The sequence below is a fragment of the Vombatus ursinus genome, unplaced genomic scaffold (assembly GCF_900497805.2).
Source record: "Vombatus ursinus unplaced genomic scaffold, bare-nosed wombat genome assembly UNPS02010822.1, whole genome shotgun sequence".
NCBI lineage: Eukaryota > Metazoa > Chordata > Mammalia > Diprotodontia > Vombatidae > Vombatus > Vombatus ursinus.
The window spans coordinates 799,139-823,914 of record NW_020950600.1 but is presented as its reverse complement, the minus strand read 5'-3'; the positions used below and the strand labels follow the sequence as shown (position 1 = coordinate 823,914).

The window sequence follows — 24,776 nt, the reverse complement described above, 5'->3', positions numbered from 1 at the left end:
GTAATTGTCTTGAGGGGCTCAATTTAGAGATGACGCCTCCAAAAAAACAGAACCCCACTAATGTAGGATAAGACAAGTGCTGAACTGTTTGTGATTACGTGCTTTGGACCTTCACAAATCCAGAGGCCCTCGACTGCCTGGAGTGACGAGGGCAGGCTTCGTGTAGGTGACCTGAGTAGGAGTCGGATGGGGAGGGAGCTAGTCCCAGTGGAAGCCTGGAGGCAGCTCTTGGCTTGCGTGGGTGCTGGGGCAAGAATAGTAACAACCAAACATCTGCCTCACTGTCCATGATGTCACTCAGAGGACTGGAGGTGGGCACACTTGGCCACTGTCAGCCTCTGGCGTTAGCACCGCAGACCCATTAGGGATGCACCCTACACTTATGACTTGAGAAATGGCTTTTACCTGGGAAATTCCAGCTGCATTCCTCCTGCCTTTTCTCGTGGCCAGCACTGGGCTCCCAGGGGGCAGTTCCCCACAATCTGGGGCTTGGATTTGCCCGAGAAGCACAGACCACTTCCACACCACCATGAGGTGGCGCTGGAGCAGGCCTTTAGCAGATGCTGGATGAGGTGGGTGGGGCATCCTTCGCTGCAGTTTCCCTACCCCCACCCTCCACCCCCAGTGCTAACAGGTGCTGAGGTTGCCTTGCTGGCCCAGGAACAGCATGGCCACACCATTCTCACCAATGCCAAGTGCCCACTCCGCTCAGCTGTGGGCAGGTCCTGACTGGGGAGACGCATAAAGCTCAGCCCTCATCCTCAGGGATTTCCCCCTCTAGCTAGAGCTGGGATGGGCACATGGAATAAGGACGGAGCCTTAGAAGCAAGCGGTCTGCTCCAGGCCTTCGTCCAGGTTCAGCTCAGGGCAGGCAGCACTGTGGGCTGCAGGAGTTGGGCGAGGCCAAGGGAGGGTGGGACTTCTCCTGGTACTCCCAAGGCAAGTGCTCTACAACTTGCCCTATGTTGTATGGTAAGCCCGGGGAGCCTCTGGAGGGGCCATGATGTGCCCAGCTAGGGCACCACCCCCTCATCAAATCTGACACCCAAAGGGGCTTCTCTGAGACCTTTTCCATCTGGAGTAGATTTTTGAGGGCACAGAGAAGTCTAGCTGTAAGTCAGGACAAGTCTTCACAGGACACCCACAAATACAATAGTCATGGTTGAGGGACTGGAAGGGACCTTGGAGATCATATGGCCTAACCCCATTTTACAGGTAGTTAAGTGACTTGCCCGGTGACAGATAAGAGCCAGGGCAGAATTGGGATCCATAAGGGCTCTGACTCAGAATCCAGGATTTTTCCTCTGTAGGCTGCTGCCTGTCTCATGCCATCTCCTAGCAGCCTGGGAAGGCCGGTAGTGCGAGTGAGGAAAATGAGGCTCAGAGGCTGATGACTCAGCTAGGGTGACACAGTGAATGCCCCCATCTTGTCTGGGTGCCCAACACCCAGCCTTGCTTTGCCATCCCTCCGGCCCCACGTCCCATGGATTTGGAGGCAGAGAGCCAGGTGGTGGCCCCAAGGTTTCCAGATCTCAGGGTTTATTCAGATGTTGCTATCAGGTCAAACCTGTTTTGGGCAGGGAAGAGGCTTCTTAAACGAATACCCACAAGGAAGCAGGAAATGAACGCCCAACAGGCAGCAGGATTAGCCCTGAAGTCAGTGCCAAACATCTGACTACAATGGGTCATTTCCAAGGTAAAAGCACCATGTCTGAACATTTCACCAGGGCTTTTCAGAATTGAAGTTTTGTCAGAGCAACGTCACGACCCTGAGAGAGCCACTGAGAACCTTGGGGAACAGAGCCGAAGCCTGGGGGAAGCAAGCATGGGGAAGCATAAAGAATCAGATCTGAGCTGGAAGCCCACTCCAACTCTGGCTTGCTGCGTGATGTTGGACAAGACCTCTCCTGTCTTTGGGTCTCAGGGACCTCATCTAGAAAACGAGGATGACTGGACTAGATGAAGCCACTCCTTTAATCAGCATGGCTGTTCAGTGGAGCTGACCCCAAGGAAATGGCGGCACAGTTCTCACCAGCATAATATGGCTTTGGTTAAGACGCTTGTGTGCATCTGAATCGTTCTGTGCAATGGCAGGGGATTGAGGGTGCTGGTGCCCAAAGGGGGCATTTCACCTGTGAGCTAGCTCGGAAGTCAAGGGCTTTTCTATAAAAAAGGGATGTTTGTCTGCTGCCTGCACCACCAGGAGGGTATGAAGAAAGCACTGTTAACCTTCAACACTAAAGACATTTCCCTGCACTGTTCTGTGGGGTGGTAGCAGACAGAAGGCAGGAATACAGAAGGGTGTACTCATGAGGTGTAGTCAAGAAAGACAGTATCAGCTGAAAGGTATTTTCAAAGAGAAGGCACTTTTATTAATCTTTCATGGTTCTTCCTCTAACCCCTCCCTTTCAGAATCCTAAAATAAAAATCTGTTTTAGTTTCTTTAAAAATATTTCTAAGCCAAAATGCCCTTTGCCCAACTACCCCCTAACCCCACTCCCCCCACTCCCCCCACTCTGCCCAACCAAACTAGGAAGTGTGCTCACTTGCCTCTTGGAATTACAAAAGTCATACACAAATCAATCACACTTAAAAAACTAAGGAGGAAATAAAAACACCAAAAACATGGCCTTTCTACAATTTGCTTTCCCTTCTTCCCCTCACTCAACAATTTCTCATATTTACACTTCATTGAGGGCTTTTGTGCCCTTGTGGCAGCTTGCATGGAAAGGACCACATGCCAAGCAGGAGAGGGACATCGCTGCTGCTGCCTGCAGGGTGGGGGACCCTCAGCTTCCTCAGAGGGTGTAGGCACTCTTCACCAAGTACTCCTTGTCATCTATGGGGCTCCACACCGTGTTGAAGGCACTCGTCTGGTGCTTCCGGGCTATCTTGATAAAGATGACCACCATTGCTCCCAGAAGGACGGCCGCCATCACTGCCAGCAGCACCGCCAAGGCCACAGCTGGAGACAACAAAGGCTTGAGGCACAAGAATCCAGAGGGAAGGCGGCTGCTCGGGCACAAGGGCACTTGGGCTGTTGCTCCCCTAAACAAAAAGCCTCCTGCCATAGAAGCCAGGCAGGCGCAGTGTTTGTAGCCCCAAAGAATGAAGCTGCTCGAGGAGCCCAGCAGGCATGACAGACTCCCGCCTCTCCCCCCAGTCTTTATTCTCCTGTTACCCTGACGCTGGGGGAAACATCCTTTTCTAGGGTTTTCACTTTCCCAGAAGGATCCTGGGAGAGAGGAGTGCCTTCCAACTAAAAGGAGCAGGAAGCCCATGCTTGGTGTTCTCCTCAGAAACGATCGGGGACGCCTCCCCCAAAGGAGCCCCAAGTCTGCAGTGCAGGCTTTCTGGGGCCACGGCCCTCGACTCCAAAGGCACTTCAGTCTGTGGCTCCCAAGAGCCTGGGATACGGGGCACACGCAGCTCACGGGGCCCTGGTAACCCCTAGGCTGGCAGAGAGACCCAGAGCGCTGTTGAGAGGCTGTGGGTGCTCAGCTGCTGGCACACTGGCCAGGGAGAGAACGATGATTTCTAGGTGGCACTGCTCCTGTGGAATGTGGCCTGGCCAGGGCAACCTGCCCACCTGGACCAGCTTGTCAGCCCTCGGGGACTTTTAGGGCAATACCGCCTCCCAGCACAGGCTCACCTGAGACCCCCCAAACTTAACAACCAGGCTCTAATTCTGCCCTTTCAACAGATCAGGAGCTGCCTGTGTCTGCTGGCGAGCCTGTGTAAACATCTCGTTAAGAAGGAGCCAGGCCCAAGAGACCAGATGCTCACTGACTTGTCAAAGAGCTTCTAAGGGAAAAACAAGGCCTGTCACCAACCCCTGACTGTAGACACAGACAGCCCTCTGCCTTCCCCACAGATATGGAGGGCCCAAAGGAAGCAATGTGACCCCCAAACTCTGGGGATGGCCCAAGAAGTTTTCCCACTTAGCACAGCCACCAAGTAGCTTCTTCCTGTTACTGGTAATGAGCCTCCTCTTCCAAGCAGGCCTCAGAACCTTACCCTCATTCCCCCCGCCCCAGTAGTTTTTTCAGTACATTCATTCAATGTCAGGCCTGCTGCCTTGGGGGTGGTGTCTAACATGATTCATCTGGGCACTAGGCTGACCTGCCCCTTTCAAGCAGGAGCAAGAGTGAAAACGAGCCCCCTCTGGGTCTATTCTGTTCGCGAGGAAGGAGACTGTGGCAACATGACCCCAATTCCTCCATATTTACACCAGTGAGACTGACCCAGGAATGACCAAGAGTGCAAAAGCAGGGCTCCGGTGAGGAGGGAGCCAGCTTTATCACATACAATCGGAAGGACGTTTTACCTTTGGTGGAATGTGGCATGACAGGATGAGATGATTTATGGGTATGCTTGCCTGAAAGAAGAACAAAGACAAACTGGGAAATCACACACCAAGAAAGAACTGGGCACTCTCCAGGTTATCTACCACTTCTTCTCAAGCATCTGCTGCTTAAAAGGACATGTTGGTCTGGAACAGCAAAGGGAGGGCACTCCACTGACTTTCCCTAGAATCTCCCGAAGCCTTCAGAGACCCGCTACCCGACCTGCGCCCACCCCTCTTGTCCCCAGCACCCAGCAGAATGGACCCGACAGAAAGGAGGTGGCGGCTTGGCCCAATCCTCTCGAGCCAGAGTCCTCCAGACTCACCAAAACATTTCGCCATGCAGTCTTCTTGGGTCAGGTAGCTGTTCCTATTGCCTCTACAGCCTCCGTAGATGAAATGAGCACAGGTGTTCTTCTCAACATCAAAGTACCAGCGTGGGAAGGCTGCCCGGCAAGGGCCAGTGACCGCTTTGGCTGCGCAGTATTCTGGGAACAGACAACACCGGTTATCTGTCAGTCTAAGCTGCCTCTCAAATCCCATTTTTATAACCGCAAAATATTAAGAAAAACCACTACAAATGGTGTGTGTGGTCAGTATCGCTATCTCTGACCCCACTCCCTTCTTCACCGACCAAAGAGATCTTCATTAGATGGCTATGCTCCTTGACAAAAGGGCCTCACAGTGAACTACAATGAAGGCATTCAGTGCACATTAAATCAGTGGAAATCCTGTTATGTCTCAATTCCCCACTCAAACACAGCCAGATCTCGCTGAAGGTAAGAGGACCACTGACTGACCTCCCATGTGGGCCTACCCCCTCCTCCAAAGCTCTCAATGCAGGTATAGCCCCCACCAAATTCATGTCGAATTTTTGTCAAGGGAGAACTGTCTATACAGAAATTAGCTACATGTTTAACCTTAAAAGTTACCTTCATAGTTGAAATCGTTACCAGGAAATACTTCAGAATCTTGTTTTGGGGCAGCTGCAACAAAAAAACATTTATGTTTAAGTAAACTGGGACCATAAAAACATGCTTCCGAGGTCCCAATACTAACTCTAGCCAAGCTGAGGCTGATAAGGCCTTTCCAGAAGGACTTCCACACCTGTCTGGGATGACCTCACAGTCTTCTCTGAAGCCACTGCTGGGAAGACGAGCTCCCCTGTCTCCTCAGGCCAGAAGTCTATTGTCACAACTTGCAAATCTACTCCCCAAAATAAAATCTGGTAGAATGCTTAATCAAAGGAATCAAGAATAATTCAAACTTTACAAGCTGCCCAATCCCCAGTACCTAACAGGTCTCACAGGGAAGGATGTGTTCAATATGGCAGGGAGCCCTCCCATCTAAATCTCTACCCTCCTCCAGAAATTCATTCCAGATTTAACACCTCCAAAACAATGCAAAATACTTGGAACAATGATTAACTTAAGTTCATGTGTAGGTAAATAGCAAGAAATATTCAGTAATTTAACATTAAACCGGAGATCCCAATTTAAGAATTAGTAATATGAGCCCATCCTTATGAAATCCTCACACACACACACACAAAATAAATAAAAAATAAAGAAAATTTAAAAATCCTGACACACAGAAAGCCTTGCTTATACAATATTAACTCTGTGGAAACAGGTACAAAAAGAAGACTGTCAATGCAGAAGACTTCTCATCAACTGGTGATGAAAATTAACTGAACCCCCTACACAAGCATTGAAGATAATTCTGCCCGGTGGAAAGGGCACCATCCTTAGAAATCAGGAAGTGCCAGGGTTCAAAACCTGGTGCTTGACACTTACTAGCCTGGGCAAAATACTTAATCTCTCAGGTTTAATTTTTTCACCTGTAAAATGGAGCTAATAGTATTTGCACTATGACCCCAAAGGTAATGCAGGAAAGCATTTTGTAAACTTAAGAGCACTGCAAATTTGAGTTTTTGTTATTATTAATTAGTTCCAGAAATCCACGCTATTAGATAAAACAATATTACAGGTGACAGTACCATAGGAACAAGTGTATCTATGGCAGAGGTATCAAACACAGAGCCCACAAAACTCCTGAGTGTCTCCTGAACCAGATTAAAATGTAACTGAGAAATATTCAACAAAATAAATAAATAAAACAGATAACATTTCACTTTAAAACTAAGTCAATATGAGGGCTGCAGGGATCCTTATTACGGCTTTGTGGGCACCCCATTTCTGCTTGAGTTCGGCACCGCTGATCTGTGGGAGGAAAAGCTCAGCCCTCAACCAATCATGTCATCTCAAGAGATAACCCAAACAATGTCCCAACAGGATTTTGAGGGGTTTGGTTAAAATCAATTAATGACATGACTGCATTGTTGGTGGGTCAGGGCAACATGAAGAGCGGTATTAGGTCTGTACTTTCCCTCACAAAGTCTCAGGTACAGAATGAGAGGACCAGGGGGCCACTGGATGCAGCTTCATCAATGCCCCCAGGCCTAGGCCTAACGCTAGACCAGGGGAGATCTGTCCTGAAGAGAGCTCTGTGGTATGGGACTTCAGGCTGATGGAATCCATCCCATCACATAACAACCCCTGCACCCAGCCATGGCACCCAGGCTACAGATCGGCACCACTCACCCCAGGCTCCCGCTGCTGCTTCCTTATGCATACAAGAGGTATGGGACAGCTGCTGTCAGGGCTACAAAGCAACCTAGCACAAACAAAGCTTGAGATCAAGGACTACCTTGGGACTGAGGATCAGGGGCAGGGGAGGCGGTGGGGTGGTGAACAGCACAGCTGAGGGAACCATTCGCATCCTAGGGCAACCAACTAGTTATCCTTTACGGTTTCTAAGCAACCACCACAAAAGCCATGTTTTCTAGAAGTGAGCACTAAAATCCTACCCACCTTTCATGGCTACCTGGTCCAGGAAGCTTTCCCTGATCCAACCCTGTCCCTTCCCTGGCTCTTGTCATGCTTGGACTTAAATGTCATTTTATATTAAGTTTGCATTAAGACTGGCAGGGCCACAAGCGAGAGGGCAAGGACCTCGTCACAGCTGGGATATTACTTTCCACAGAAACCATCTGAGCTAGAAGTTGATTTGTCCCCTAGGAAGGCAAACCCTATCTCCCCCTCTGTCCTTTCTGAATAGGCTCAGGAGGTCTCTCAGAAACCCCAGACTTGAAATGGTCTTTGACAATACTCTTGTCCGGACAGATGGTCGGCCCCCTTCTCCCTAAACCTACCACTTGGGCTAGGTTCATGTGCTCCATTCCTCTTGGCTGGGGCTTCGTTAGCAGAGTTCTCTATAGGGAACAAAAACTTGCTGCCATTAGAAACTGAGTCGGAGCAATTTAGTCAAAATAAAGTTAATCTGTCATAACTCTGACTCTGTCACCCCCCCCACCAGCCACGCCCCCCCCTCCCCCCGGGCAAAAGTGCCTTAGATCCCTGTGAGTGGCCCAGACTACAGCACAGACAGGAGTAAAGCACGCAGAAGGAGTAGGGAACGGAGAGAGCACCCAACTCTGATGAGCGCACACAATAACCAGCTGCTGGGTAGCTGCGGGCCCACAGAAAACCCAGAACTGACAAACAGGAAAAGTGGACTGCTCTGAACTTACTGTCTGGTCCCTGCTCAGCACTGGGTAGGTGTGAGTAGGGACGATTCACACTAAATGGATAGGAAAGGCAAGATCCGGGATGATTAGAAATAACTGGCATTTACAGAGGGCTTTAAAGTTTGAAGTCTTACAATCATCCTGTGAGGCAGACACTAGAGGTGTTACAACTATTCTCAATTTACAGATGAGGAGACTAAGGCACAGAGAAGGTTAGTGACTTGCCCATGGTCACACAGCTAGTGTCAGAAACAGAATTCTTAACTGCAAGTCTATCCTATCTACTCTGCCTCTAAATGAACTTATTCGCCTGTCTTGTGCCCAACCTAGCCAACCCCCCTGGCTGAAAACCAGTCCCAACTGTAGGATCTAAACCTCAACACACAGCAGACTAGAACCTTCAACTTCAAAGAGGAAGACCAAGGTTACTGCAGGCAAGACCACCTGCAGCAGCCAGTGGCAGGGAGGCAGGGGACAGACAACTATGTTTAAAATGGCCAAAAGGGCTCACAAAGCAAAGAAGGCTGAGAGGACCAAGACCAGAATGCAGGCCCTGCACAGGATGGTCACAAATGTGCACTGAAGGCTCAATTCTGGGCAGGGCCTTCTTACCAGGCTTCTCGGGCTCACAGGCGGTCATTGGCAGAATGCAAACCCACCCTGAGACCTCAAGAGCCCAGATGCCTGGAATGCCGTACCCCATATTTGGGGGGCAGGGCCCTTCTCTCTTCACCTGCCTTAGAGACTCGTCACAACAATGCTCAGGGATTACAGCTGCTCTGTCATTCACTGCTTCTTCCCAATACCTCATCACTTGGTGTCCTCATCAGCTGCTGTGGCATTCAATGATCATCTTTATGCTGGTGATCGCCAAATCCATTTACCAGCCCCAGCCTCTCCTGAGTGCTACACTGACCCAAACCCTACCCTCTTCTGAACTTCCCATTGCCTGTCCAGGGAAGGGAATAAGCATTTATTAGGGTTATGTGCCAGGCACTCTGCTAAGTGCTTTCACCAATATGATCTCATTTAATTCTCGCGACGACACTGGGAGGTAGGTGCTGTTATTAACCCCATTTTACAGTTAAGGAAACTGAGGCAAAAAGAGGTTAAGTGACCTGCTCAAGGTCATACAGCTAGCTACTCTGTGTCTGAGGCCAGACTCGAACCCAGGTCTTCCTGATTCCAGACTCAGGGCCCAGTATGTCCCAGTGCATCACCAGAGCCTCCCAGGTTAATCCTCGATGCCTTACTGTCACTCACCCTACATGGCTCCCTTTTCTCCAATCATACAAACACAAATCCTGCTATAGGATCTTGTCACGTTTGCCTAGATTATTGCAACAACTTTCTAATCTACTCTCCCTGCCCTGTTTCTTCTCCTGCCAATCCACCCACCCCTTAGCTGCCAGAGGGCAGTTCCTAAAGTGTGGGTCTGACTATATCACCCTCCCAGCCCCCCACATTCTCTGCAGGATCAAATATAAACTCCTCAGCTTGGGATCTAAATTCCTTTTCACAAGCCAGCTCCTTCCTAACCTCACCCTTTCTCTGTTCCACATTCTAAGACCCAGCAGCATTAACCTTCTGGAAGGTAGCCCTCCATCCCCGGACTTTGCCCTGGTTGCCTCCTCACCTCTGCCTCTTGGCTTCACAGAAGCTCAGCTCCAACTCCACTTGTTCCAGGCTCCCTTTCCAGGACCCCAGAGCACCAATGCCTTTCCTGTTTGGCTCTCCTTCCATTTTCTCAGGACAGACCTTGTTATATATCTAGTCATTTACATGTTTTCTCCCCCTATCTGAATGATACTCAGTGCTTATTAGCACAATGCCTGGCAGCAAGTATGTGACTACCGTGTGTGGGTGTTAACTGTTTATGGGCTAATATTATCCAATGAGATGACAGTTGTAAAGCACCTCTCCTAGTGTGCAGCACACACTAGGCACTTAATAAATGCTTCCTCTCTTCCTCCTTCCTTCTAGAGCAGGGGTGGAGAACCTTCCAGCCTCGAGGCCACATGTAGCCCTCTAGGTCCTCACACGCAGCCCTATGACTGAATCCAAACTTCACAGAACAAATCCCCTTAAATAAAGGAATCTGTTCTGCAAAACTTGGACGTGGTCAAAAGGCCAAACCCAAGGACCTAGAGGGCCACAGGTTCCCCACCCCTGATCTAGAGTATGCTGGAGAGAGCTGTGGTCCATAATTGAGGATAAAAGGAGAGGTTGGAGGGTCTCCAAATTGAGAAAAATCAACCTGCACCTTTGTGCTTTTTCATCCGGTACCCTAGACTGCCAAGGTGCACTTGAGCCTGCCCTTGGGGCCATACCCCAAGGCCCAACTCCACCCTCACCCCCTAAGGGTTTGGTTATTTTCTTTACAGTGCTTGGTACTTGGATGGGGCATAGACCCAGGGCTGGCAGGGACTCCGGAGGCCATGGAGTCCAACTCCATCATCCAGAGGAGGAAACCGAGACCCAGAGAAGTGCGTTTCCCAAGGCCAGCCGGGTAGGAAGGCTGTGTACTGACGTTCTAATTGTTGACACAGCAGGGCTCTGCACTCACAAACTGCTTAAGTGGTTGCTGGATGAAGGTGCTACAGATTCCTCAGCTTTAAACCACTTCTTCCAGGTCACGGTGAGGGACCAGTAAATATACTAGGGAAACAGAGAGTTTAGGTCCTATGTCCTACTACTACTTTCTTACCTGTGACTCATCACATGCTCTGAGACAGTCTTTTTGAGTCAGGAAGTTATTGTAATTTCCACCACAACCTCCATAGATAAATGAATGGCAAGCCTGAGCCGTAACATTATACCACCACCTCAGTACAGAGGCTCGGCACCTACCTACCACCTTTGGAACACGACACAAGTCTGAAACACACAAAATTAAACTTACTTAACTTGGCATGTTAACATCCCACTACAAAGCCCCCCACCCCACAGCTACTAGGAGGTAATCTCTAACTGCACCGTTCAGACCACACTATAGGGGGTCTGAAAAGCAACTGATTCTAGAGGTAGCACAGTATTGTGAAGAAAAGCAGCAGATGAATTCAGAAGCTGCAGGTTCTAGTCCTGGACTGTTCTCACTTAAAGAGTGGGGACAATGCTGGCTTCACCAAATCCTGGTACCAGAAGGGCCCCCAGACACAGTTCAGTCCTTCCACAGGCAGCCTGCTATGCCTTGGGGCAGCTTTGACTGGTGGAAGATGCTCCTTCACATCAAGCCAAAATCAACTTTCCACCAACTTCCTCCCCACCTTCCCCCCCAAGTAGAGAGCTCAGATCCCTCTTACACAAGACAAATGTACAGTCACTTGAAAGACAGCTATTATGTTTCCCTCCCCAAAGGACTGTTTTCTCAAGGCTAAACATGTGCAAGGTCTTCAATCGGTTTCTTCATAAAGCAGGTTCTTTGGTCTCATTAACAGGGTTATAGAGAGGAAACAATTTTATAAACGTCAAGCAGAATATTCAGGTGAGCTTTCAACAATGATAGCTTTTAAAAACAAGAATGTGACATTCTAATGTTAATGGTCTCCACCAGGGTACAACTCAGGAACATATTCATTTTGTGAATAACACTAAAGGCAAACAAACCAACCCAGTACTTCCAGGCACACAAGAGAGAGAAGAGTTAAGTAGAACCTTAAAAACATTCTCCTCTTCTGGCTACCTGGCAGGTGGGCTCTCATAAGGAAGAATGTCTTCCATCTCCAAAGTCTTCTGCCTAGAGCAGACCTTTAGCCTGCTCACTCAACCAGCTCCTCCTAGCTGGTCTGGTGCGCCCAGCTCCAACTCATCCTACAACGGCCCTCACTCCCGTTATATGGCCTCCTTGCTCAAGGACCTCCACCTCCACAGCCTGTTGCCCAAACGTCGGGTTCTCTGCCTGGGCTGTCACAGTCCTTGCTGGGGCAGGCTCTGCTCCACCTGGGGGGAGCAGAATTGGACCCTACCCTAGGCCAGCTTTATTTTCCAACTCATTGGCCACCTGTTGTGGCCGCACATTCACAGTCTCTTCACCCTTCCAGGCCCCACTCACATCAACCCTTCTTCATGGCAGCCTCCCCCTCTGCTACGGTTCACGTCATTTCTCCTTTCTCTAGTTTGTTTTATACTATCGAGTACATGGTTATGTCTTGTCATTTACTGCTCTCTTAATTATTACATGGGCGAGAATTCTCCTTGTTGGATTGACTAGGCTATAAATATAAACTCCGACATGGAGGTTCAATTTAGAGGCGGTCTCCTCTATCTCCCCCAAAGCACAATACTACTAGGTACAGAGGGGGAGTTCCATAAATACTGATGAATGCTTCACACACCCAACATTAGGATTTAAACAAAATGGTTAAGGTCTGATGTACCACCTAACCAAAACGCTCTCATTGATCCTTCCCAACATGTTCATTGTAGGCTAAGCAGTTACCAATAAGAATCTGACTGGAAGCACCTTGTTCTCCTACAAAAAGTACCCAAAGTTACAAACAAAAACCAAATCAACAAGAACCAGACAGAACATACCAGGAACACTCTGGCTGATCAGTTTTGCTCAATTCACTCTGCTGCTAAGAATCAGCCTTCCTCTAAATCCTGAGAGCCCCGAGTTTTAAAACAAGACCCAACATCACACTACAAGTGCAGCCTCTATTTGTATGTCAGTCAATGAACACTGATTAAGTCCACTGTGCACTGTTCCCTGCCTTCTTGGTACTTAGAGGGAGAAGGGGCAGGACGTGTAGACCCATCTATATAATGAAGCATAATTTAAAGAGTGAGTGCAACAGGAACGAAGAGGGCTGAAGTACAGGGGAAACCGGAAGATGGAGGAAAGAATCACTTTCACCTGGGTCCTCTTAGAGGCCATCTCGGATAACTCTTTCATTTTACAGATAAGGAAACTGAGGCCCAGAAAGGCTCACCCAGGGAATAGGTGACACTACGAGGCCTCATGCTTGGGACTGTGAAGGGAGACAGGGAACAGCTAGTAACCCAGTGTGACTGCATAGTAATGAGCGAAGGGGCTGAATGTGAAAGAAGGCTGGAAAGAGAAGTCTGAGCCACACTATGGTGGGTCTGAAATGCAATTGATTCTAGAGGCAGAAGGGAGTCGATACAGGTGTCTGAGCAGGGGAGTAACAAGGTCGTTTCTCAGGAAGGTTTTGGGAGTTGTGTGAAGACTTGATTGAAGGGGACTACAGAAGACAGGCAAGTGCAGACCAGTCAGGCTATTACTACAGTCCCTGCTAATAACACCTGCTGACATGGAGAGAATGTTGAGGACCGTGATGGAAAGGGCACTAGATTTAAAGCTGGAGGACCCAGGTTCAAAGGGCCAACATCCACTAGCTGTGCCAGAAATAGGAAAATGACATCAGACTGACTACCTAGAGTAACGCCCTGCCATGATCAACTGTCCTTCTTGATGCTGATGCTAACACCAGACTACACAACAGCCACAGTGACGGGAGTCACACTGGTGTGCGGTTTACAACGTAGCTTCCTCATAGTAACCTTGAGATTGACAGTGCAAGTATGATTCATATAGACAGTTCTCATTTTATGGAAATTCCCACTATGCAAACTGAAAGAAATCTGCATTCCAAAAAAACACCTAGCTAACTTTACTGTACAGCACACTGTTCTCTCACCTCCTGCCCCTCAGCTTAGAGCTATCTCCCATCCCCCCACCAAAAATAACCTGGGGAAAAAAAAAACCCTAAAAACAAATCCTCCAAGTGAAATCAAAGAACAGATGTCAGAGGGATCACTATTACTGGCTCGGGGGCCTGGCTTGAGACTGAGAGAGGGGACTTTTGCCCAGCCTCCCTCATCCAAGGTCTCCTCCTTGCTACTCCAACTCGAGATCCAGGGCTCTTTCCATGGCCAAGGCCAGAAACTAAGTCTATAGAGGGGCCACGAGGGGAGAAGGAAAGACAGTGGCCAGGTTAGAAGATACTTAAGTCAGAGCCATCACAAAGCAGGTTCTCTGTGAACAAAAGTAGCTTTTCCTTTTCAAAGACTAAGATTTGAGGTCAAATTTCAACTAAGCAAGGCTTTTCAGAATAAGCCAAGCCTCCTTCACAGGTTCATTCCTGAATCAACCCACACCCACTAACAAGGGTCAGAATCCTACCACACACACCCAACACAACAAACAAATTAGATTCTAACAGCCCTGGGAAACAGGAACAATCACTGATCACACTAATTTCTCCTGCTAATCAAAAGTAGGACTAAAAAGTACTGTCTCAAGAGAACAGGATTCCCAGCTAGAAGACACCTCCTCCAGCTCGTCAAAGATCCTCCAGATGAAAAAAACCACAGCTGAGAAAGGAGGCAGTTTGTGGTCACCTGGCCCGAGAGCTGGGTCCCAGACCATTTTCTTACAGTACTAAAGAAGCACGTTTGCGTTTAGGAACCAGGATTTAAAACCATGTGCTCCACTGGGGAGACGGATGCAAAGCACACAATACCGGCAGCAGGCATTTAAAGCATCAACTATTAAGTAATTCTGAAATAGACTGGGCACTGTTGATTGTATCACACAAAAACAGGTTGCACCAGTTCTGAAATCTGGAGAGCTTTAAGCAAAGAAAACCAGCATATGACAGTTGAAGGACTGGAGATAACCTTAAAATAAGAGCACTAAAGTTTTAGGTTCAAACGTACAACCAGCTCTATTTACTCATAAAGGCAGTCTACATCACCTTTTAAAAATTCAAGACAGTTCTCACTTTACACAAATTCACATTACCACCAGCAGCAGCAGTGCCCCAGGGGTCCTCTGCCCCAGGCACTGAATCAACTCAGGCTTCCTGATCAACAGGGCAGAACACAACACCTCCCCCCCCCCCCAAAGCCTTGGGAGAGGAGGGGAAGGTCTACAGAAGTGTCCATTTGTCCATTTACATTAAGTTGAGGACTGGCTTGTAGCTGGACCTTCAGTTTCAGGATAAGTTTATTTTTTAAACAAATTAGAAAAACAAAACCATGCCATGCTCATGCCTTGACAAATACTCCTTTTTCCTGATCTGGGTGCTCCAAATAGGAAAGTATATGTTCACAAAAGCAAGGGATTCTGTATTCTGCCTGAAGTCCATCTTGTCACAGTAACTGCTTCCCCTCGGTTTTCTGCCCTTACACAATGCTGTCATCCCCTAAATAACCCAGGTGAGACACTCCCAAGCAGAGTCAGCCAGAAAAGCCCCAAAGACCCAAGCCCCCTCCAAATCTAATGTTGACAGACTCGACACCAACTTGGAATAATGCTGACTTCAAGGATACACACCTCAAGCTTTTTAGGGGATATTGTATTCAATCAAGCACACCTTCATTCCAGTGGCTTGTACTGAGAAAAGTCACCCTGAAGTAAAGAAATCTGTTTGATCCATTCACCATAATTCTTGGATTTGAGCTTTCTGGGTCCAGGTTTCTCTCTCTGGAACTGCTGTGCAGACAGCACTTTGCAAACATTAACTTAAACTGACATACTTTATTATTCTCTGTTAAAAGTGGGGGTTGGAGTAGATCTCTATGGTCCCTTTCAGCTTTAAATCAGGAGATCCTATTTTCCCAAGCCAACAGGCAGAGGTCATTTAAACAGCTGCAGGCCAGGCTGCTACTCATTTTGTTCAAGAATTCATTCCACGTTGTGCGATGACTAATACTGATAGACTTAACCTTTCTCAGCAATACAAGGATCTAAGACATCTCCAAAAGCCTCATTATGGAAAATGCTATCCACATCCAAAGAAAGAACTATGGCCTTTGAATGCAGATCAAAGCATACTATTTGCTATTTTTTTTTCTTCTGTTGTGTTTTGTTTCCTCTTTCTAGTGGTTCCTCCTATTGGTTCTAATTCTTACTTACAACACCACTAATGTGAAAATATGTTTAATAGGAATGTATATGTATAGCCTATATCAGATTGTTGGGTCTTGGGGAGGGAGGTGAGGAGGGAAGGGGAGAAAAATTTAAAACTCAAAAGCTTATGGAAGTGATTGTTGATAAATCAAAAGAAACTAATAAAAACAAAAACACAAGTGGTTTGAGTATGGAAAAAAAAAAAGGTTCATTCCATAGGGGAAGGACAATTGTTACCAGGACAACAAATTGCTTTGCATTTACCCACACATCACAGATGGAAATTCAGGGTACTAGGGAAAATGCTTATGCTTCCGGTAAATAATAACTTCCCCCACTTACTTCCTTATTTCTGTTGAGGGTATACCATCTCCTTCCGGGCACCCAAGGGCACAACTTCAGAATCATTTCCCATTCTTCACTCTTCTTCTACGCCCTCCTCTCCCCAACTATCCAATCAGAAGCCAAACCTCCCTCAACAACAAGCCCTTCTACTCATTTGCAGTTAAAGCCTCACACAATTCAGGTCCAGGTGACCTTGGGGGTGGGGGGAAGGGAGGAGATGCGACCAGAACTCACCATTAAATCCCATGCTCAATACCGAAGCACAGCTTCCCTTCCAATGGAATCCCCCTAAATGGTGGTGTTCTCTCCACCCTCAACTTACAGCATATTTACTTCTCTCTAATATGCTCAGCACAGTGTTCTGGAACTCGGGAGGCACTTTATAATGCTTACTGAATGAAGCTGTGTAACTGTTGTACCTTACTCTCTACCCCTACATAAACTCCAAGAGGTAAAGTGCTGGTTTTCGTTGTATTTCTACCCCCAAGCCCTATCGGCCGGCCAGCTCTATTAATCAACCTTCTTTAAGTTTTCACTATGGCCAAGGATCTGATGGGCTAAGCACTAGGGATACAATAAAAGGCAAGAGAGGTCCCTGGCTCCAAGGAGCTCATTTTCTAACGGGGAGACAATATGTAAATACCCAGGTCCATATATAATGTATACAGAGTAGAGAAAAGGGGAGTAGAGTCTGAAAGGGGAAGGCTCCAGCAGATGGCAAACCAAGAAAGGCCTCCCAAAGAACATGGGACTCTGAGCTTATTCTTGAGAAGCCAGGGAATTCATACAGCCTTTGAAATAGTAGGCTTTTACCAAGTGTTTGTGGAATCCTTAAAGTACTTTCTTCAGATAATACAACTTTACCAATCGCATTCAACTTAGCACCTCCCAGCTTGGCCCCTACCCTGAAGGAGACTCCAGCCTGGAAGGGGAGAAAGACACAGCCAACTACAACAAACAGGGAAAATGCAAAGCAGAGGTACAAAATACTAAGAGACAGTCAAGGAGGCAGCCTGGGGAGGAGGCAATTTAAAGGGTGGGAAGGATTTCTAAAGGCAAAAACAAACCCAGCTGGATGACTGGGAGACAGTGTGAACAACAGGATGATACTGGGCAAAGGAGAGGCGGTCAGTTTGAGTGAAGGAGGCAGACTGAAGACCACTGAATGAATTCAAGGCTAACATGTGACAGTGACAGATCAGAAGTGTGTTATGAAGATTCCCAACCAAGTACTGATGGAGTGAACTCTGCTGCTTTATCATACAGATCATCTCCCCTAAATGGGAGGGGAGCGAGTGCAGGCAAGGCTCTGTCCTGGGCCCTGTTCTCTTTGCTCCCTACACTTTCTCATTTGGTGACCTCGATTGGTGGCTTCCTTTTTGTTCCATGAATGAGACACTCCAGATTTGGGGTCCAGGAATTTTCTCTGACTGTTCCCACACCTGGAATGCTCTCTCCCTGCTTATCTTCACTGCTCCTGGCTTCCTTCAAGTTTCAACTAAAATCCACCTTCTACAGGAAGCCTTTCCTAATCCCTTTTAATTCTAGTGACTTCCGTCTGTAAATTATTTCCTATTTATTCTATCTACAGCTTGTTTATACGTATTTGTTTGCATATGGTCTCTCCTATTAGATCATGAGATACTCTTCTTTTGCCTTTTTTTGTATCCTCAGCACTTGGCACAGTGCCTGGCACATGGTAGGTGCTTAATAAAAGCTTACTCACTGACTCCTTCCAAGCTTCCCTACCCAGACTCACAACCTTGATGTGATCCTTAATCTCTGCCTCATTCCACATATTCAATCATCGATTTGTCACTTCTATCTCTAGAACTCCTCTGGAACACATCCCTTTTTCGACCTCACTTGACCATGTCCTCTATTCTAGGCCCTTCTCACCCCTTCTTTGGACTACTGAAATAGCCACCTGATCTGTCTCCTTGCTTCAAATCTTCCCCCTTTCCAAACCATCCTCTTCACTGATGACAAATTAATTTTCCTAAAGCCTAGGAGGTCTTACTACTTCACCACCCTATTCAGTAATACTCAGTAGTGGCCCTTTCAGCTCTTTACTAGCTGGCCCCAACCTACCTTTCCAGCCTCCATATACACATTGCATTCATCTCCTGCACTCTACAACTCATCCCAACTGGCCTTCCTTCAGCACAACACTCCTTGCCGCCCCCATCTCCATGCCTCTGTTGTCTATGCCTGAAATCTCCCTTATTACCTCTGCCTCAAAGCATTTCTTGTTTCTTTCCAATGTCAATATCTACATGAAGCTGTTCCATATTCCCCCAGCTGCTAGTGTCTTCCCTCTCCCCAAATTTTTTTTTTACCTTCCATTTATTTCGTAAATGACTTATATATATTTATATGTGTATTTGTTGTCTTCCCCAATAAAACATAAGCTCCTTTAGGGCAGGGATTATTTAATTTTTGCTTTTATATCCCCAGTGTCAATACAAGGCAGGCACTGAATTTGTTGACTGATACAAAGAAGGCACTCTACCAGGGGCTATCAGGAAGCTAGTAAAAGCCATTCTTTGCCTCAAGAAACTTAATGGTCCAGTTGGGGAAGCAAAACTAGAAACACTTCAAACAAACAATCTGAGCCAATATAATTAAGTCCTATGTTGAGTGGGTGTCTATGGGAGATCCAAGAACAGAAGGTAGGAGGCAAAGGCATAGACAGATCTGTGAACTGAATATGGGCATGAAGGGATCAGGATGAGGCCAGTGAGGACTTTGGAGTTTGGGGAGAAATGGGAAATAAAGTTAGAGTTGGAAAATGGAACTGAGGTCCTGGAGGGCCAGGTAGAAATTTAGATGGCGCTTTAAAAAAAAAAAAAAAAAGAAAGAAAGAAAGAAAGAAATTTGGATGGCAGCAGGAGAAAGGAAAGTTTGAGTGTAATAGGATAGCTGCCCTTAGTTTTTGACAATCAACAAGCGTTTAATTAAGCACTCACTATGTGCCAGGTATTGTGCTAAGTGCTGGCGAGACAATGAAAAAACTAAGCCAGTCCCTACCCTACAAAGAAGTATGTAAGATTTTCACAGAGTAGATGAAAAGCAACCTTAGAGAAGCCTCTAAGAAGCTGGGGGGTGGAAACACCTAGAAGGTCTCCTGCAGAAGCCAGGGCTTTTTAGGCAGAGCCAAGAAGAGAGTGGCAGTGGTATACAGTACAGCACACGTCAGAGGGAAGATACCAATTAGGAAGAAATCTTTCAAGTAGGAAGATCAGATAAGAGGCAGAATGAGGAAAATCAATGGGGCTCAAGTGACTAGCTATATATGGGGCAAGACACAAGCCCCCACCCCCTTCCCAATCAGACTTTTATCCTAACAATTTATTCTCTGAAGTTCAACCAAGTACAATAATTCTTTCTAACAATAAACCAACCTGATCATTAGGTGTCTATTACTGCACAAAGGTGATGCTGGGAACTGTACAGAACAATAACTGTACTTTGCTCACTCAGACTTTCAATATCCTTCCTCTAATTAAAGGAGAAAAGATCCTTAAAGCCCTCGTGAAGAGAGTCCTTACAGACCTCAGTCTAGGATCCCAGCCGCTCACTGCTGCTAGGAGCTTTGACCAGACTGCCACCGTTTCCAATACAATTAATCATGTGCCGTTCAAAATTGTGATTTGCTTTACTCTTCAATCCTGTTTCAAGATTAACTCAGAATCCACCCATTGGGCAAGTCCGCTCCCTTTTCTAGGTCTGGTTGTCATCATTATTACGGTAAGCAAGCAGGCCAGAAACTTTCCAAATAATTCTTAGATCTTTATGGGAATAAGAATAGCCATTTGTGATGACAAACCAAATTTGAATTACAAGGCTCATTAACCCTCAGCAGAAGCTGTAAACTATTTTACCAAAGTCAGAAAAATCTTTGCCTGCTTCCATGGTATATTTTTAAAAATGTTTTCTATCATCTCAACTATTAATAAGCAACTACACCTCCCTACAGCCATCCTCAAATACAACTAGGAAACCTGCCTTTCACCTTCTACAGCCACCATTCCAAAAGCAAGCTAAATAATCTGCCGAGAAACTGGGCTTTGTTCTTTAAAAATAAAAATGAAATTTTAATCTGACTCCTATTAGAGCAATGCCAAACACTATTTGCTGGACCACATTTAAAATCACTGGGGTCCTAGAATGTTCATGCTGGAAAGTAAAGTGACAGACATGAGGACTAGAAGGGACCTTGGACACTGGTCATCTTGACCATCCTTATTTTACAGATGAGAAAAGTGAGGCCCCAAAGTAACTTCCCAAGTCATAACAGGTAGGTAATTAAACTCACATCAGTGACTTACAACAAGTGAGCGCTAAACCCCAGATTGCTTGACTCCTAATTCTGAGTTTTTCCCACTACAAGACGCTGTTCTTGATCCCACCACTGACTCTGGTATTGTTAAAAATACAGTATCATTAAAAAGATGTTATGCATTAATTTTAAATATGTCAAGTGCAAGAATTGTTCCTTCCAGTAAACTCAAAATATCCTTAGTTCAACAGATAGCACTACAAGCCTTCAACAAAGTTGTGACAGGCAAAACCCCCAGAGTGAAATGTAATCCTTATTTTGGACTTAAAAAGTAGTGCCACTCACAATCTACATTTCCTGAGGCTCTAAGGGGGTCAACAGGGAGTCAGCATTCATATCCCCAAGATGAGACGCCTCCCAGGGAACAGCAAGCGAGTTAATGAAGTCATTTTAGTTGGACACAGCCGGCAATCTCCAACTCTCATGAATCATAAGTGATTCAATTCCTTATATGGCCAAGCACTCCCTCCTTCTCCTTCAGCCTGAGACAAAGCCAAACTAACTTACTTATCAGGGCTGTGGACAAATAAGTACCTTCAATGCAGCCCATTCCAGGCCCACCAATTGTTCTGCACTAACTACTACACACCTCAGGGAGAGGTAAAAAACAAGAAGCAGGTCAGGAAAGTAGGAAGGAAAAAGAAAAAGCTCTGCTTTCACCATCGTAAGCTGAAAGGTTGCTCTAAAAAAGTCCTGACAAGTCAGAAAGGAATGTTTCTGGTGGAAAAGAGCCAGACATCCCTCCAGACACTTTTGGCAGCTCTAAAACAAAGAGCTGGGGACTTCGTCACAGTCAGTCTCTAAACTCCATGTTTCCCATCACTGCAGACCCCCCAATCACCAAGAGACAATCTAAAAGGATTTCAAAATGGCAGGCATAGCAACCTGAAAGTCCAGTTTCCTCTGTGAAAGGGTTCCATTATGACCTCAAACACAACAATTAAGCTTCCTTCAACATCAAACATACTGCCTTAATACATACATACTAATCCTCAATACATCAAAGCTAAGTTTCCAAACTAATCTCTCCTAAACACTGCCCTAAACCCCGCTGAAGCATAATAATTACCTAAACCAGGATGCGGTGATTCCAAAGACCACCAGACAAATTTAAAGAACAATGTAAATTGTTCTTTATAGAGATATAGAGAAAGGAACAATGCCCCCCCCCCATGACATCACTCTCCCCCTGGGCCTGTTTCATCATATATCAGAGATTAGGACTACATGATCTGAGTGGTACCTTCAAATTCAAATATTCTAAGATTCTATTCTTTTTATCACCCTTACTATATATCTATATCTATAGATATATATGTAATCTGTTGAAAAGTTCACTCTCTCAAAGCCCAGGAGAAAAAATTCAGATTGTAAAATCATGAATGGCCCTTAAAAAAAAAATGTGTAGTCCTAATTCTTCAGTTGACAGATAAAGAAACTGAGGCACACTGGTGAAGTGACTTGTCAAGTCAATGATAGGGCCAAGACTAAAAGAGACTCCACTCCGAATCCTTTGGCACCTTATTAACCTGGGGCTCCTTTGTGCTTTTCACTTTACTGATGTCTTCCACCGGATTCAATTACCAAAAAGAAAGTAAGCCTCTCAGACAATTCACTATAAACAGCAGGACTCTTTGAAGGTTGGCTCAGAGGCTTAACTGGTGTGATTGTCCCGGCATATTCCACTAAAGAATCAAAGATAAGAAAAGCCACATCTTTTTTTAAACAAGTACTTGGCGTTAAGGCCCAGGCTTGTTGTGTATGAAGTGACTGGAACATATGGATGGCTACCACAAGGCCCAGGGACCCAGTATTCACTATTCCCAACTGATTGCTGTAAAAAGTTTCTTAGCCTGCAATTTGGAAAATGACAGCTTCTTCTTAGCCAGACTGCCTTTTGCTTATTAAAATTAGGCATTCCTGCAAAAATGCCCACATTCCAATTTTTCCGAGGTCATAAATGAGCACATTATACATTTTTAAGTTTTCAGCCTCTCCTTTCAGCAAAGTGACTCCAGTGCCTAATTTTTCTAGCTATCTCACTACTGTCCTCTACAAGCTGACTGTTTTAGAAATAGAAAACATACCTATTTTCCTTCAAATCTCCAGAAAAATTTAGTTTTCTTATCCTAGAGAATGGATCCTATCTTTTTTTTTTTCCTTTTTGGTGAGGCAATTGGGGTTAAGTGACTTGCCCAGGGATCCTATCTTATTACTACCTTCGGTTATATTGCACTGAACTGTCCAAATAAACCTGACCTTAGATAAGAGAGGGCATATGTTCAACCAGCCTAACAGGGAAATACATTTTTAAAAAGGTCAGCAGGTATGCACACATGATCTGCTATTGTACAACTTTTCATCTCAGCTGGTTGGAGGGGTAGGGGGGGAGGGAAAGTCTTGTTTCATGTTCAGGTTTTGGAACATGGCTGGCAGCCCAAGCAGGTAGACCAAGTTTCCAAATGAGCAACAGCCACTTTTAGCTGCCTGTATCTCATATGGCTCAAAGGAAATCTGATAAGTTACAGTTGGAGTTTTGGCAGGTGGAAACACACTATATACCCCGGAATAGTCAGAAGCTGAACAAAACCCTGGGCGGCTATGGACCAGTGGTTCACCACCGGTATCTCAATGAAGAAAGCATTTCTCCACAGGGACAGATGGTGCTCACTACGGCCCATTTCTGGTCCCTGCCTCTGCCACTCATGAATCTTATTTCTAACCTTGCTGTTCCCATCAACAATTCAGCCAAAACCAAAGTTCTCTTGCCCAACCAACGGTCTCCAAGACTACATCCAAAGCCCATTTCTTCTCTGTCTTTGCAACTCCTCCAGATTGTGGCAGAACTTTCATTTCATATGTTTAACATGATTATACACGTAGAGCTTGCTGTCTTGGGGACGGGAGAGAGAGGAGAAAAAAATTTGGAATTCAAAATCTTAATAAAAGTGAATGTTGAAAATGAAACTAATTAATTAAAAAAAACCCCTTTTATTTCCTTGAGTCTCCTCCGGTACAATGTGCTTGGGAAATTTATTTCCTCCTTGAGCACTTGCCTCACTCAAAGGACACGAACCAGCATTTGTGTCCTACACCCCAAACTAGTAACCTTGGGCCAAATCCATCATGCCACCTACAATCACGACGAAGCCTCACGCGGTGTTTTTCAGATTGACAAATCAATTTACATCCATTTCCTCATTTGATCTTCACAACATCCCTATAATAGGGAAACTGAGGCCGAGAGGTTAACACTCCAGGTCCAGGGTCTGAGAGGCCAAACACCAACTCCCGTCTCCGGGAGCGCTGCCCCCTCCCACCACTCCAGCCCAGCCTCCGCAAGCGGCCCTCGCACCCCCCCTCCCCCTCCCCCCTCCCTCCCCGCCAGGCCTTTGTCCCTTCCTGCCCACACCCCTCCCCTCCCGCCCCAGGCCGCAGCTTTCTCCTGCGGCCCCGCCCCCTCCCCACCGGCTCTCCTTTCGCCAGGACCCGGAGGGCGCAGGCCCCGCGACGGGCAGCCCCTCCTCCCGCTAACTCACAATCCGCCCTGCCCCCACTCAGCAGTCCCCGACACTCCCCCCACCTCCCTCACCCTGCAGGTCGGCCGGTTCATTGGCGCCGCTGGTGCTGGCTGGGCTGTCGTCGAAGCCCCAGGCCGCCCCGGCCAGGAGCAGGGCCCCCAGCAGGGTAAGCAGGGTCTGGAAATGCGGCAGTCCCCGCCGTAGCTGCTGCCCCATCCTGGGCCCGGCTCGGACCGCCCCGCGGGAGCCGCCGCCGCCGACCGTTGGGGGGGAGGGGATGGGGAAGAGGAGCTCGCGCCGCCGCCGCCGCCGCCGCCGCAGCAGCTGATTGGACGGTCTGCGCGGCTCGCGCACAGGTGGGGGTGGGGGCGAGGACGGTTCGGTTGGAGAGGCTCGCGCCGCTGTCGATTCGACGGTGTTCGAGGGTCGCGTTTAGGTGTGGGCGGGGGAGGCTCGGTGAGAGGGGCTCGAGTAGCCCGCGGCCGTTGGCTAAAGCTGGGCGTAGCGCGGGCAGCCGACGGCGTCGCTTTCGCTGTGCGCAGGCGCGCGCTCGCTCTCACCCCCGTACCCGACGAGTTCGTTTCTCTTAGCCCCCGGGAACCGTCCGGCTGCTGCGCGCACCCCCCAGCTTCTGAGCCCCAGCGCGCAAGTCGCCGCCGAACGGAGGTGCTGGAGGGCGGAGGAAAAGGCGGGGCCGCACGCACCTAGGCCAGGGCGGAGGCGCCGCGCATGCGCGCGCCGCTAACCTCGGAGCCCTT

At 47.3% G+C, this 24,776-nt stretch overlaps 1 protein-coding gene across 1 annotated transcript; it reads right to left on the bottom strand.

Moving 5' to 3' along the window:
* Positions 1-2,347: 2,347 nt before the first annotated feature.
* On the bottom strand, positions 2,348-24,249 carry SPINT2 (serine peptidase inhibitor, Kunitz type 2). Its single transcript, XM_027855386.1, has 6 exons — positions 24,090-24,249; positions 7,560-7,619; positions 5,278-5,331; positions 4,672-4,833; positions 4,328-4,378; positions 2,348-2,965 (listed from the first exon to the last, which is right to left on the bottom strand). The coding sequence occupies exons 1-6, from the start codon at positions 24,232-24,234 to the stop codon at positions 2,799-2,801; spliced, it is 639 nt and encodes a 212-aa protein (XP_027711187.1). The 5' UTR covers positions 24,235-24,249; the 3' UTR covers positions 2,348-2,798.
* Between the last annotated feature and the right edge of the window lie 527 nt (positions 24,250-24,776).